At 45.7% G+C, this 16053-nt stretch overlaps 1 protein-coding gene across 2 annotated transcripts in view; it reads left to right on the top strand.

Moving 5' to 3' along the window:
• Window positions 1–16053, top strand: part of ZRANB1 (zinc finger RANBP2-type containing 1) — a gene marked incomplete at its 5' end in the record, with an annotated part of 249239 nt that overhangs the window by 160241 nt on the left and 72945 nt on the right. For both annotated transcript variants that reach the window (XM_030202551.1, XM_030202549.1), the window contains 1 exon segment: window positions 1698–1896. In XM_030202551.1, coding sequence (XP_030058411.1) covers window positions 1698–1896 — 199 coding nt within the window.

Raw genomic sequence — 16053 nt, 5'->3', positions numbered from 1 at the left:
GAGCAGATAGAGGCCAATGGGAACAGAGCCTGCCATCGGGTAGCAAGGGGTAGTCCTAGAGATAGGAGGGAAAGGTCATACCTGGCTGACCTCTGAGGACAGAGATAGTAAGACTGAACAGGAAGTGACAGCAGGAAAACAAAAGAGTCAAGCTTGGCAGAGAGAGAGAGAGAGAAGGTCTGGGCAGCCTCACAACCAGTGGTAACAGTTCTTACACAGCCAAACAGGTGTGGTTGCACTGCCTGTGAACTACATTACCCACAGTGCATTGCTCATGTATTTTTGCAGTGAGAAACTGCAGCAATGATAGTCCTTGGAACTGAGAATAACAGTAAAAGCATTACACACATTTTAGGATCACGTTATAAACTAGTGCAAGGCTGTCGGAGGACAGAACAACTGGTACTAAGTACGTGGCACCAGTTTATAGAATTGCCACCGTAGTGGGTAATTTTTTTTTAAAGCTTTTTCCATGTATGAAGTATGATTCACACTGGAAAGTGGCTTTTATAAAAATTGCATGCATGAAAAGTAGATGTGTATGTTTCTGTTGTAAAATATCAAATATCAATAACACTTCAGCTAAAATATGCCAAGTTATATTCAATAAAACAGTTTAATAATTACTGTTAATGTTGTGGAACCATCATACCAAAGGCAGTGAAATATGCCAAGTAAGTGCAGAAGTTTCACCCTGAGCCTTTAACTGTTGTAATCAGAAGTCACTATGACTCAGTAGGTAAATGTGTAGAAAAGATTTTGTTTACTCCAGTTATTTCTTCAACTCTTTGGTCAAGACATATTTTTAAAAAATTGTCAACCTCTGTTCCATTGAATTGAAAGCATGATGCATCATTGGCACGATCATATTTCGAGTTGTAGCTGTGTGTCAGGACATAGCACTTCACTCTTATTTATGAGATTTCATTCACTCAAACCACCATATTTCTTCTCCCCTGATTACTCCCAGGTACTGCTTTTGTAAAATAGGCATACTGCTGGGTCTTTTTTAGTATTCCACATAGGTATTCGTTTATAAAATGCATCGTTTTCCCTGTTTCAATGACTGGTAGGAAAAGAACTTGCTTCCCAAAAAGGCCAGTCAGTCTTTCCAAATGATTAGTCACCTCCTGCAGTCACAGGGCTTCATCACAAACAACCTCAAACCAAACAAATGTGTCTCAGCATCAAATGGTGCTACTGAATATGCCAAGCACTATACAGCGGTAAGTATTTAGGTAAGTTGATTGCCCCAGAAAGCTTAAAATCTGATGGGTTTTGCTTTCTGTTCCCCAAGTTTGTAGAATTCCTTGCTTCTAGCTCTTTGCTAGGACCACAATTGCTTGGGCTTTTATAAGGGAGTCATAGCATGGCTGTTCACGGACGCCTTTAAGGATTATCTGTAAATTGTAGATTTGTGGCCCAGGATTTTGGAAATTTTATTTATTTGATTTAGCTTCATAAACACACTTGTGGTGTTTGGGTGAAAACTGTGTATATTTATGGTGTTTGGGGTACTCATTTATTTTGTGTGTGATATTTCGGTCTCTGACTTGCTTCAGGTGTTTACAGTGAGGTTTAAGAAATTTGAGTAATTTTATTGGAATGTCATGTTAAATTTGCATTGAATTTTTGAAGGTAAACATTTTCTGCATCTAAAATATGAATTTGACAGTATATGCATCTTTCAATTCCAGAGCTGGAAGAGGAGTCTCCAATTATAAACTGGTCTTTGGAGTTGGGCACACGTTTGGACAGCAGACTATATGCACTTTGGAATCGGACAGCTGGAGACTGCCTCCTAGATTCAGTACTACAAGCCACCTGGGGTATTTATGACAAAGACTCAGTTCTGCGGAAAGCCCTGCATGACTGCTTGCATGACTGTTCTCACTGGTGAGTATCTGTCACTAATGTGTAAAGATGTCTTACTATGTCAGCTATCATATATAGATGTTTACCTGCATAGATGGTTAAAAGATAAGGTGAAAGGCTGTTAGAGCCAAAAGAAAGGATTCAAATGAAGGAAGCAGGATAAGCACTGGCAAGTTAAATGCGAAGCATTGATAGAGAAAGCTAAAAGAGAATTTGAAAAGAAGCTTGCTGTAGAGGCAAAAACTTATAGCAAATCTTTTTCAGATACGCTAGATGCAGATAACCTGTAGGGAGTTGATTGAACTGTTAGATTATCAAGAAGTCAAAGGAGCAGCCATGAGGATAAGGCCAAAGTGGAGAAATTAAACAACTTCTCTGCTTTTGTCTTTACTGAGGAGGATTTAAAGGAGCTACCTGCGCCAGAAATGATATTTAAGGGTGATGACATGGAAGAACTGAAACACACCTTGATGAACCTGGAAGATTCAGTAAGCCAAATAGATAAGTTAAAGATCAGCAAATTACCTGGACTGGATAATGTACACACCAGGGTATTGAAAAAATTCAAAAATGAAATTGCAGATCTACTATTGGTAATCTTTCATCTGTCATTAAAATCGTCCACAGTACTTGAAGGTGGTCAACATAAGGCCAGTTTTTTTTGAAAAGGGTTCCAGAGGTGATCCATAAAACTAGAGACTAGTAAGCCCTGAAGCCCATGCTGGGTAAATGGTAGAGACTATTATAAGGAACAAAATTACTGAAAAGTAGGCAGACATGGTTTAATGGGAGACACAGTCAAAATGGATTCAGCCAAAGGAAATCTTGCCTCATCAATTTGCTACATGAGCCAGTTGATGTATCTAGATTTTCAAAAAGCTTTTGACAGTCCTCTTATGAGAGATGTCTGAGAAAATTAAGAGCCGTGGGACAGGAGGGAATATTCTGTTGTGGATTGGGAACCAGTTAAGACAGAAAACAGAGAGTAGGATTAAGTGGCCAGCTCTCTAAATGGAGGAAGGGAAATAGTGGAGTGTTGCAAGGATCACTGCTTTTAAACATATTTATAAATGATCTAATGAGTGATGTGTTCAGATTTACAGATAACGCAAAATTATTCAAAGTTGTTAAATCACATATGGACTAGTGTAAAGCGATGCACGTTGGAAAGATTAACCCAGTTATAGCTACATGATGCTAGGTTCCACATTAGGAGTCATTACCCAGGAATGTATCTTGTTTAATAAATTGAAATCTTCTGTTCAGTGTTGGACAGTAGCCAAAAAAGCAAACAATTGTAGGAATTATTAGATAAGGCATAGAAAATAGAAGAAAGAATATCTTAATGCCACCACATCACGATGAGACTGCACCTTGAGTATTCTGTGCAATTCTGGTTGTCACATACTGGGAAACGGTGCAGGGAAGGGTGACCAAAGCGATTAAGGGGATAGAACAACTCATATGAGGAAAGGCTAAAGAGGTTAGAGTTGTTCAACTTAGAGAAGAGATGGCTGAGGGGAAATATGAGAGAGGTCTATAAAGTCCTGAACGGATAAACACAAAGCGGCTATTTTCTTAGGGTCCCTCCGGACCGGCCCAGAATGTGACTGATGGGTTGTGCACGCCTTCCAGCAGGTGGAGTCTGAGAAAAAAAGTTATGACTAGCCAGCCAATAAGAGCCCTTGGAACTTTGTAAGGCTAAGTGCTTTGAAAATACGCCTGCTTGCCAGCTAGAGAAAGATCCAGTAAGCTCAGTCTCCAGCAGGTGGAAGGTGGTGAGCCCTCCAGTCTCATTTCTTAATTCTATTTTCTTTGATGACTTAATTCTTTAATTTTACTATGCATCTTTAAAAACAAACAAACCTGCTTTTCTGAGGCAGAGGTCCATGCGGGTCTCTTGTAGCCTCAGGGGTGTCACACTTGGGAGCCTGAGTCCCTCCCCCTTTTCCCTCCCTAAGGAATGTGGCTGTATATGATTTTCAATTATTCTATATTTAAAGCAGAATAAAAAAGTTACATAAAAGTATCCTCAAGCTGTTCTCTAGAAGAACTTTGGAGGTAGGGATGGTATGGGTAAGGCAGGGAAAGCTAAGCAATGTGTCCACATCCACGGAGGTATGGGTAAGGCAGGGAAAGGGCGAACCTATGTGCCTTTAAAGTGAAGCCCGACGGGACTGCCAGGTCTTCTGTTGTGGTAAAATCTGTACCTTCCTTGTCATCAAGCAGATGCAGCCATTACAGATGGGTTGTGTCCATCAACCAGCAGAGGGAGATAGAGAGCACACTTTTTTCAGTGCCTCATACCAGCTTGCTCAACTGCCTCTCTTCAGTATTCTCTATCTCCCCTAGCAGAGTGGCTGCAGCTTCTTCGAGCTCCATCTAAAATCTGCCTGGAGGTTGCTCCTGTGCTTTTGCCAGTTGTTTTGCCAGTGGAGTGGGAACTTGCAGACGAAGTGTTCCTGCAGATATGTGCCAAGTGGGGCAAGCCCGTGATGGATCTAATGGCGACAAGCTCCAATGCCAAAGTCCCGTGCTTCTTCAGCAGACTGAGAGATCCTCGCGCGGCGGGGTTGGATGCCTTGGCTCAACCCTGGCCTCCGGGCCTACTGTATGTGTTCCCTCCGTGGCCCTTAATAGGGCGAGTGCTCCTGCGGATTCGGCTGCATCCAGGAGAAGTGGTTCTCGTCGCCCCGGATTGGCACAGGAGGCCTTGGTATGTGGACCTCCGACAGATGCTCGTGGCGGATTTCCTTCAGTTACCTCTGGTTCCCAACCTGTTGTCACAGGGTCCGGTGACCATGGAGGACGCCGGCCGATTTGGTCTTATGGCCTGGCGATTGAGAGGGCGCAATTAAGAGGCAGAGGCTATTCCAATAAAGTAATTACCACTCTCCTGCAAGCCCGCAAGCATTCCACTTCCGTGGCGTATGCCAGGATTTGGCGCCAGTTTGAAGTCTGGTGTGCTTCCAGAGAGATCACACCCCTGCGGGCTCCTGTCTCGCCGATTCTGGACTTTTTGCAGGATGGTGTACAAAAAGGCTTGGCCTATAATTCCCTGCGGGTGCAAGTGGCAGCATTGGCCTCCCTGCGTGGCAAGGTTGAAGGCGTGTCTTTAGCTGCTCATCCGGATGTGGCACGGTTTCTTAGAGGGGTGCTTCGGCTCCGTCCTCCTGTGTGTGCACCTTGTCCAGCTTGGAACCTGGGTCTAGTGCTGAAGGCCCTTCAGGGTGCTCCCTTTGAACCGCTTCGGCGTGCTTCAGAGAAAGATTTGACACTGAAGGCCGTCTTGTTAGTGGCCATTACTTCAGCGAGACAGGTGTCAAGAGCTCCAGGCGCTGTCCTGTAGAGACCCTTTTCTGCAGTTTTCAGAGTCCGGGGTCACGGTTCGGACCGTGCCTTCTTTCTTGCCTAAGGTGGTTTCAGCGTTTCACCTAAACCAACCTATTTTCTTGCCCTCCTTTGTCGAGGAGGAGTTTCCAGAATCTTTTGGGCAATTGCACCTGTTGGACGTGCGCAGGACTCTGCTGCAGTATCTGCGAGTTACTAACTCTTTCAGGACCTGTGATCATCTGTTTGTTTTGCTATCAGGTCCTCGCAGAGGGTCTCCAGCGTCTAAAGCCACTATTGCCCGCTGGGTTAAAGAATCTATCTTTTCAGCTTATTTGCTTGCCGGCCGGCCTCCGCCTGATGCCTTTAAGGCGCATTCCACTAGAGGAATTTCCTCTTCTTGGGCTGAAACTGGAGCACTCTCTCTTCAAGAGATTTGTAGTGCAGCAACATGGGCTTCTAAGCTCTCTTTTGCCCGACATTACAGGCTGGATGTGGCTGCCAGGAGGGACGCACATTTTGGAGCGCAAGTGCTGGCGCGTGGTGTGGCTTGTTCCCACCCTATCTAGGGATTGCTTTGATACATCCCATACGTAATGGCTTCATCTGCTTGATGATAAGGAAGGGAAAATTAGGTTCTTACCATGATAATTTTCTTTCCTTTAGTCATAGCAGATGAACCCATGAGCCCTCCCTGTATGATTGTCTGTATTGCAGTGATTCTGATTTTAGGTGCTGTTCTTGTTTCCTGAAGTGATATTCCTTCCTTGGGAGAAAGTCGGAAAACAGTCTTCAGGATTCTTGTTCAATTAAAGGAGGATGACTTAATTCCCTCCAGTTTCATGTTTTGGAGGATGAGTTTATTCCCTCCAGTTATGTCTCAGTGGAGGATGAGTTTATGCCCTCCGGGAGGATGTTTCATTCCCTCCATTCTGAGTTAATGCCCTTTGTTGTAGGGCCATTGTTCGCTGTGAGGAAAGCTTATATTATTCCCATTGCGGTTTGCCATACTGCTTTGGAAGCTTCAAATACTGAAGAAAGGCAGTGGAGCAAGCTGGTATGAGGCACTGAAAAAAGTGTGCTCTCTATCTCCCTCTGCTGGTTGAAGGGGACAACCCATCTGTAATGGCTGCATCTGCTATGACTAAAGGAAAGAAAATTATCATGGTAAGAACCTAATTTTCCCTTTATTTCAGCAGTGCACCTTTTTTGTTAGTCGCGTCTTTACTTTCATTTTAAAATCAGCTGTTTTCTTCTTCTGACATGTTGGAAAAGCTCTGCCGCTGCTCCGTCTGTCAGCGGCGGGATTCGGGCGCGAACGGGCTCTGCAAGTTTTGCATCACTGCTGAGGAGCAGGGTGCAGGTTCGGGGAGTTCGTCGGTGCCGGCTATGGGGGGATCCGCTTTGGGTGTTTCAGCGGCGGTCGCATCCCTCTCCCTCCTGGAGCCGGTTTCAGCGGGAAACGCCGCCATTTTGAATTCCTCGGTGCAGACTTTCTCAGGCCCTTTTGACTTCTGGGCCTGCTGCTGTTGTTCAGCCGCCTGTTTTTTCTTCGGGTGAAGGAGGTTTTCCACCGGAGTTTGTGGTACAAATGTACCAAGCTTTCCTGCTGCATAAGGCTGCTCCTGTAGAATTGCCTGAGAAGAGGTCTTTTATGGGGGCTTCTGTACCTAAGAAACGGGCTAGTTATGCTGAGGAGATGGAGCAGGATTTTCTTTGTTCCCTGGTCAGGAAATGCCTTACTTAGAGGAGTAGGCATGGTTTCCTGAGGAGCAGGTTGAACAGGAGCTGGAGCAGGCAGCAGATGGAGAGGATTCCCTTCCAGTGGGGGAGGATTCCTCGGTGGTAAGAATTTTCATAAGGATGATCTTCAGGAACTTATCTCTCAGGTTTCTTCTACGTTGCATTTTGATGATCAGGTATCTGAGCCCGGAAAGGTGGATTTGCTGGTCAAGGGTATTCGCAGAGCAGGTAAGTATTTTCCTATGCACCAAGATATTAGGGATATTATTCAAGCTCAGTGGGACTTTCCGGATTCTGCCTTTCGTCTTGCTAAGTCTATGGCTCTTTCTGTGACGGCTCGACGTACCCTTTGACTGCGTGGTTGGTCAGCTGATGCGGCCTCTAAGTCCAAGCTTAGTACATTTTCGTTTAAAGGTTCTTTTCTATTTGGAGAAGAATTAGATAAGCTAGTGCATAACCTAGGTGAGGCTAGAGTTCCTAGGTTACCGGAGGATTGTCCATGAGGTTCTGGTCATGGGACTTTTTCAGGTCGTGGTAGAGGCTGTGATTTTCGCCGTTTTTGGCCATGCAGTTTTTCAAGGACAACGCTCCAGATTTTTTCAAAGGACTCAGTCCTTTCGTGGAGGTGTCAGAGGAGGTCGAGAAGCAAAATCTACTCTTTCCTCCTCTTCCCGCTCTCAACATGAAGGTTTGCGGGTCCAACCTCTTGTACAAGTGGGTGCTCGGTTGGCACATTTTCAAGAGAGGTGGGCCCAGATTACTTCGGACCGGTGGGTGTTAGAGGTTATTCGAGAAGGGTACGCTTTACTACTACTACTACTACTACTACTACTTAACATTTCTAGAGCGCTACTAGGGTTACGCAGCGCTGTACAATTTAACAAAGAGAGACAGTCCCTGCTCAAAGAGCTTACAGTCTAATAGACAAGTGAACGGTCGGTCCGATAGGGGCAGTCAAATTGGGGCAGTCTGGATTCACTGAACGGTAAGGGTTAGGTGCCGAACGCAGCATTGAAGAGGTGGGCTTTAAGCAAAGACTTGAAGACGGGCAGGGAGGGGGCTTGGCGTAAGGGCTCAGGAAGGTTGTTCCAAGCATAGGGTGAGGCGAGGCAGAATGAGCGGAGCCTGGAGTTGGCGGTGGTGGAGAAGAGTACTGAGAGGAGGGATTTATCCTGTGAACGGAGGTTACGAGCGGGAACGTAAGGGGAGATGAGGGTAGAAAGATAGTGAGGGGCAGCAGACTTTAGAGTTCGCTCTCCCTTTGTCAGATGCTTTCCTAGAATCTCCTTGCCATTCTCGCAGCAGACTTCTGGATCTTCGAGACATTTGTCTGGTTCCCTTGGGGGAGCAGCGTCAAGGCCGTTACTCCATTTACTTTCTGGTACCCAAGAAGGAGGGCTCCTTCCGGCCAATTTTGGACCTCAAAGCAGTCAATCGAGTGCTTAAAGTGCCTTCGTTTCGAATGGAGACTTTGAGATCTGTCATTGTTATGGTGAGGTCCGGGGAGTTCTTCACTTCTCTCGATCTTACAGAAGCTTATTTCCACATTCCTATTCGTCCTGCTCATCAGAGGTTTCTTCGTTTTGCAGTGTTAGGTCACGTTTTCAGTTTTGGGTTCTTCTCTTCGGCATGGCAACTGCTCCGCGCACGTTTACCAAGGTTATAGTAGTGGTGGCTGCGGCTCTCAGAATGGAAGGCATTTTAGTCCATCCTTACTTAGACGATTGGTTGATCCGGGCAAAGTTGTACAACGAGGGTGTGCGGGTGACAGCTCGGGTAGTAGAATTCTTACAATCCCTAGGTTGGGTGGTCAATATGCAGAAGAGCCATCTTCGGCCTTCTCAGTCTTTGGAGTATCTGGGAGTCCTGTTCGACACAAAGCAGGGTCGAGTGTTTCCTCCGCAGACCCATGTTCTCAAGTTGCAGACTCAGATTCGTCATTTTTTGCAGTCCCAGTCGCCGTCTGTAAGGGGCTATCTTCAAGTTCTGGGGTCCATGGCGGCATCAATCGAGGTGGTTCTGTGGGCCAGAACTCACATGAGAACTCTCCAACAATCTCTGCTGTCGAGATGGTCGTCCCAGACGAATTCTCTTCATCATCAACTGCCACTTCCACTCCAGGTGAAGACCAGTTTGTGATGGTGGCTTCGGGCGGCCAATGTGACCAAAGGCATGCCTCTAGATCAGCCCACGTGGACTGTGCTGACGACAGATGCCAGTCTCCAAGGCTGGGGAGCTCACTGTCAAGGACAGGTTGCTCAGGGTCTCTGGTCTCATCAGGAGACACAATGCTCCATCAACTTGTTAGAGACCAGAGCGATTCGTCCGGCACTCCAAAGGTTTCTTCATCTTCTGAGAGGCCAGGCAGTATGAGTAATGTCAGACAATGCCACAGCAGTAGCATATATCAATCGACAAGGAGGGACGAGGAGCCTGCCATTGGAGCGGGAAGCGTTGCTGCTGCTTCAATGGGTGGAGATTCATCTGGTGGCTCTATCAGCGGCACACGTAGCAGGGGTGCTAAATGTTCAAGCAGATTTTCTCAGTCGTCACATACTCGATCCCGGCGAGTGGTCATTAAGCGAAGTGGCGTTTCGGCTCCTGGTCGATCGTTGGGGATCTCCCAGGATGGATCTGTTTGCCTCCACCGGCAATGCAAAACTTCCTCTGTTCTTCAGTCATCGCAAGGATCCAAAAGCGCAGGGCGTGGACGCTCTTCTTCAATCCTGGCCAGCTGGTCTAATGTATGCCTTTCCTCCATGGCCTCTGTTAGGGCGTCTTCTTCAGAAGGTCGAGACGCACAGGGGACGTTTGATTTTGGTGGCATCGGATTGTCCTTGAAGGCCGTGGTGCACCGACCTTCGACGTCTTCTGGTGGATCTTCCCTTCAGGCTTCCGGTCACGCAAGATCTTCGCGCAGGGTCCGGCCGTTCATCCGGATCCAGATCGATTCTGTCTTACGGCCTGGCTCTTGAAAGGGCTACATTGATTAGGAAAGGTTATTCTGCTCAGGTCATTGGTACTATGCTTTGCTCTCGTCGCCGTTCTACCTCTTTGAATTATGTGCACACTTGGAGGATATTTGAGGACTGGTGTAAGGAGTTTCGCCTATCTCCTTTTAGGGCTTCAGTTCTGCAAATTTTGGATTTTTTGCAGTGGGGTTTTGACAGAGGCCTTGCTTTGGCTTCTCTTAGGGTGCAGATTGCGGCCTTAACTTGTTTTTGTGGTCGTATCCAAGGGAAGTCTCTAGCTAGTCATCCGGATGTGGTGCGTTTTTTGAGGGGGGTTAATCTCCTTCGTCCTCCCTCGCAATGTTCTTTTCCTCGTTGGGATCTCAGTTTGGTGCTTACGGTTCTTACTAAGCCTCCCTTTGAGCCTTTGTAGTCCTGTACTCTGAAGGACTTGACTTTGAAGACAGTATTTTTGGTGGCCGTTGCTTCTGCTTGGCAAGTTTCGGAGTTGCAGGCGTTGTCATGTAGATTGCTGTTCTTGAGTTCTCTTCTGATCGAGTAGTGTTGCGACCAGTTCCTTCCTTTCTCCCCAAGGTAGTGACTCGGTTTCATGTTTCTTAGCCGGTGGTATTGCCTGTATTGGGTTATTTTTCCGGCTTTGAGGAGCAGTGACATTTAAAGTGTTTGGATGTTAAACGGGTGTTGAAACACTATATTAAGTCTACTGATGACATCCGGCGATCTGATCGTTTGTTTGTTCTGATTGGAGGTGCGCGTAAGGGGTTCATGGCCTCTAAGCCCACTATTTCTCGATGGCTTAAGGAAATGATTGCTTCAGCCTATCTCCTTTCTGGGAAACCTGTTCCAGAGCATGTTAAGGCTCACTCTACAAGAGGTCAGGCAGCCTCTTGGGCAGAGCGTTGTCTGGTGCAGCCGGAAGATATTTGTAGGGCGGCGACCTGGTCCTCATTGTATTCTTTTTCTAGGCATTACCACTAGGACCCGGAGTCTCATTTTCCAGTCCAAAATCTTAGGCCCTGTGCGTTGTTTCCAATGTGCAGCAATCTCCAATTTTGCTGCTGCCAAACAAAGTCTTTTGAGCCATCTCTGCCATTTCTGGCCTCTCTTATTACTCCAACCTAGGAGACACCACTTCGGCTCAAGCTCCTTACCTGTCGGCCATCTTGGGGCTGTTGAATTTACTGCACATTGGAAACAATGCACAGGGCCTACGATTTTGGACTGGAAAATGAGACTCCGGGTCCTAGTGGATCTAGAGAAATTGACAGATCGGAGAACTGGCAGATATAAACCGGATGCGACAGAGTGGACAAACATGAACCGAATTTGGGATAAAGCTATTGACACTCCGGAAGGCATCAACAGCCCCAAGATGGCCAACAGGTAAGGAGCCCAGAAATAAGCTCCTGAGACCTCGAGGGATCAAGCCCACATAAATCATCTGGGCGACCCTCCTACCAGACCGGAACTAATTCAAACCGCGACCATATTAGTCCCACAGGTCCCGTACATGGGTGAACGACCCGAGGCCGATACTGACCGCGGACTTGAGACTAATACAAAGCCGACCAGGGAAACTGGATCGCGACCGCGACAACCCCACAGGTCCCATACATGGGTAAGCGACCCGAGGCTGATTGCAGTGGGCAGCCCATCTATCCCGTAGCCCTGACCGCCCACGACCGGGCGGAAATCCAGCAGCGGCCGGCCGAGTGAACGATCTCGAAGCGGATTGCCTCGTGGCCTGACCAAGCAGAGGACCCGTGACCTCGTGGCCCGACCCGACTGAGCGGACGCACTACCGGAGCACACACCTGTTCAGCGAGTCGTCGGAGCTACAGAGTTCAACCACATTAAGGCGCACCACCCGAGCGAAGAGCAGGCTGAGAGGACCTGAATCGCCGAAACGACCAAAGCAGCGCTAGGATCGCCCGACTGACAAAATTGTGAAAAAAATCAGCTCACCTCAACGCTCCTCTGCACTGGCCTCAGAAGAGGAGACAGTGAACGTACACTAACTGCAGAGAGAACCGAAACGGGAGGAAATCCCAACTCGGGGAGGACATACGTGGAAGCTCACGATCAACAATGCGCATTACTCTTCACAGAAGAACGAGAAACAAGGGAGGTATGCAAGTGTGAGTAAGCTTCACCGCCCTTAAGAACTGGACATAACTGCATGGCCTTGATTTAAGTGCATGCTCCGTTCACTGCAATAACTTAATGTGCATACCTTGCTTTGCTCTGTTTTAATTATAAGGCAAATGAGCTGCTCTGTTCTAATTGTAAGGCAAGGGAAATAGCTGCATGCACTGCTCACAGCAATGATTTATAAGTAGTTGATTTGCTTTGCTGCTCACAGCAATGATTTAAATGTAAATGCTGGCTTTGCTTTGCTCTGTTTTAATTAAGGCAAATGAGCTACCCCATCCTAGTTATAAGGTAAAGGGAATTAACTGCACGCACAGCTCACAGCAATGATTCATTTGTGATTGCTCTGTCTTGTTTCCTTGAACTTAAGGCAAATGAGCGATCACAGCAACTGATTTGATGTAATCGTAGATGCTTTGCTTTGTTCTGAATTGTAATGCATCACCTCATTTCAATACGAATGAGTTCTGCCTGTAAATGCACTGCTTTACTGAACTAGAAGCCGCTTCTGCCTTGCTGCACTAACAACTTGAACTAAACTTTGCCGCCATATTCTTAAGCGCACTGTCTTTTAGAGACACAGTGCCGCGGATGCATTGCACATATTGTACTGCATATTCTATACACTCCTGTTTTAGAAATTGCTGCAGTGTCTTAAATGCGGATATGAACCCCAGCAAAATACTTTTAATCATTTGCTGTCTCACCCTAACCTTACACATATATACAACCTTCGATACAGATAACAACAACCTCACAACTCACAAATCATACATCACTCACACACGCATAATGCCCGCCCAAATAAACAACAAAGACCACAATAAGCTTAATGCCCATGGACACCAACAAAGAATATCAAAAGAAGACACCAGACCAGCACACCAAGACAACAGACAATTGATAAAAATCACCACAAACCCGAACCCAAGGAAGAAACACCAATTAATACAAATAGGATACACTAACGCCAGATCTATAATCAGAAAAACTACAACGATAACCGACTGGATAATGGCTGATCACCTTGACCTCCTCATCAATGAAACTTGGATACATGACTCTAAAGACCCAATAATCCTAGAGCTTTGTCCACCAGGATACAAAATCACTCACTGGACGAGAGAAGGAAAAAGAGGCGGAGGTATAGCTATAATCTATAAATCCCAATTTACAGTTACAACTACAGCTGAATCAATCCTCCCTCAACTCGAAATAGCATCAGTCAGAGTTACACACCCTAACCTGCATGATCAACTAAATATAATCCTATTCTACAGACCTCCGGCTAAGTGGCAAGATGCACAGACACACTTTACGGACTTCATATCAAATACTTGTCTATCTTCCCAGAATATCCTCATAGCAGGAGACATTAACCTCCATCTTGAAGACACCAACTCAAACAATGTACACGAATGCAAGGAATTCCTCCAACTTTGGGAGTTCCACTGGCCTAACATGTAGCCCACCCACAAACACAGACACACGCTGGATATCATAACTCACAAATTTGCATCAGACGCAAACCTCACAATCAAGGACACAAAATGGACAATCACACCATGGTCAGATCATTACAAGGCAAATACTTCCCTCCTTCCGAAAACAAAAGAGAAACAACAAAAACAAGAAAAAAGAACCTATATTACAAGAGGCAAAATAGACCCTCTAGCGTTCTGGCAACAAATATATACCGCCGAATGGACAACAATCACAGACTCACCTCAATTTCTACAAGAATGGGATAACAGATGCAGAACAGTTCTAGACAAGATAGCACCGCTCCAAACTAGAACCTCGCATAGGAATAGCTCAATCCCATGGTTTAACGAAGAACTGAAAGAATTAAAAACACAGGTCAGAAGACTAGAAAGAGCATGGAGCAAAAAAAAAAAAAGACGAACACACACTAAAAGAGTGGAAACAGTTACAAAGAAAATACAAGTACAACATCAGACATACCAAAAGAACGTATTACAAAACTATAAAAGGACCAAATTACAAGGATACACATAAACTCTTTTCACTTGTAAACAATCTCCTAAACACCACACGGGTCACCTCGAACAGCATAGACACCCCATCGGCAACCAACCTAGCGAAGTATTTCAATGAAAAAATCACAAAGCTCTGACGCATGATACAAAGTAACTCTATTGAGTACTCAAGCATCCTTGAATGCCCAGACCCAATACCCGAGGAATACCCAGCCGATCGATCATGGACCAACTTTGACTTGATTTCAGTAGACGAACTCACACACTGGCTCAAAAAATATGCCAAATCTCAATGCAAACTTGACATTTGCCCTACCAGCCTAATAGGAGCCGCACCCAAACAATTTTAAAAAGACCTCACGAACCAAGTAAACTACAGACTCCTAAACGGTCTTTTCTCCACGGAAAATGGAAACATACTACTCACTCCGTTGCCAAAAGATGCCAAGAAAAGCACAATGGACCTAACCAATTACCGACCAGTCGCTTCTATCCCACTCACTACAAAGTTGATGGAAGGCATAGTGACAAAACAGCTCACGGATTACCTGACCAAACACTCAATTCTACACGAGTCCCAGTCAGGATTCCGATCAAATCATAGCACCGAAACTGTACTAATGTCTGCAATGAACTCTTTCAAAAAAACAATTGCAACCGGCAAGAATATACTCATATTACAATTCGACATGTCTAGTGCCTTTGACATGGTGGACCATGGAATGGAGGAGTGGCCTAGTGGTTAGGGTGGTGGACTTTGGTCCTGGGGAACTGAGGAACTGAGTTCAATTCCCGGCACAGGCAGCTCCTTGTGACTCTGGGCAAGTCACTTAACCCTCCATTGCCCACCGCATAGAGCCTGCCATGAGTGGGAAAGTGCGGGGTACAAATGTAATTAAAAAAAAATACTATTACACCTACTAGAATATTTCGGAATCGGAGGCCCAGTTCTCAAATGGTTTAAAGGATTCCTCACCACCAGATCCTACCAAGTTACAACGAATACTGATAGATCACCACCTTGGACACTGGAATGTGGAGTTCCTCAAGGATCCCCCCTTTCACCAACAATCTTCAACCTAATGATGATACCACTAGCCAAACTCTTGGCCAATCAAAACCTTAACCCCTACATTTATGCCGATGACGTTACAATCTACATCCCGTTCAAGAGTGACTTAAACGAAATAACCAATGAGATTAACCAGAGCTTCCAGATCATGCACTCATGTGCGGACTCATTCCGATTAAAGCTTAACGCAGAAAAAACCCAATGTCTAGTTCTCACTTCCCAATACAACACAAACAACTACCCCACTATAACCACACCTCACTGCACACTTCCTATCTCAGAAAACCTGAAAATTCTTGGAGTCACCATTGATCGAAACCTCACACTCGATACCCACGTGAAGAATACAACGAAAGAAAATGTTCCAATCGATGTGGAAACTCAAAAGAATAAAAACTTTTTTTCCCAAGAAACATCTTTCGCACCCTAGTACAATCATTAGTAATAAGCCACTTGGACTACTGTAACGCTCTGTACGCAGGCTGTAAAGAACAGACCATTAAAAAACTCCAAACAGCCCAGAACACCGCAGCCAGACTCATCTTTGGAAAACCAAAATATGAAAGTACGAAGCCCCTAAGAGAGAAACTTCACTGGCTCCCGCTCAAGGAACGAATTGAGTTCAAGATCTGCACAACAGTACACAAAATCATTCACGCAGATGCCCCACTCTATATGCTAAACCTAGTGGACCTACTGCCCAGAAACACCAAAAGATCGGCCCGCAAATTCCTCAATCTGAATTTCCCCAGCTGTAAAGGAGTGAAATACAAACAGGCTTATGCTACGACCTTTGCGTACAAAAGTACACAGTTTTGGAATGCGTTACCCAAGACCCTGAAAACCATGAACAATCTAACCAGCTTCCACAAAGCTTTGAAAACACACCTCTTCAACAAAGCTTACAAAA

Source organism: Microcaecilia unicolor, chromosome 5 (genome assembly GCF_901765095.1).
Source record: "Microcaecilia unicolor chromosome 5, aMicUni1.1, whole genome shotgun sequence".
Taxonomy (NCBI): Eukaryota; Metazoa; Chordata; class Amphibia; order Gymnophiona; family Siphonopidae; genus Microcaecilia; species Microcaecilia unicolor.
The sequence above is the reverse complement of the archived record's forward strand: the minus strand, read 5'-3'. Positions and strand labels throughout refer to the sequence as shown.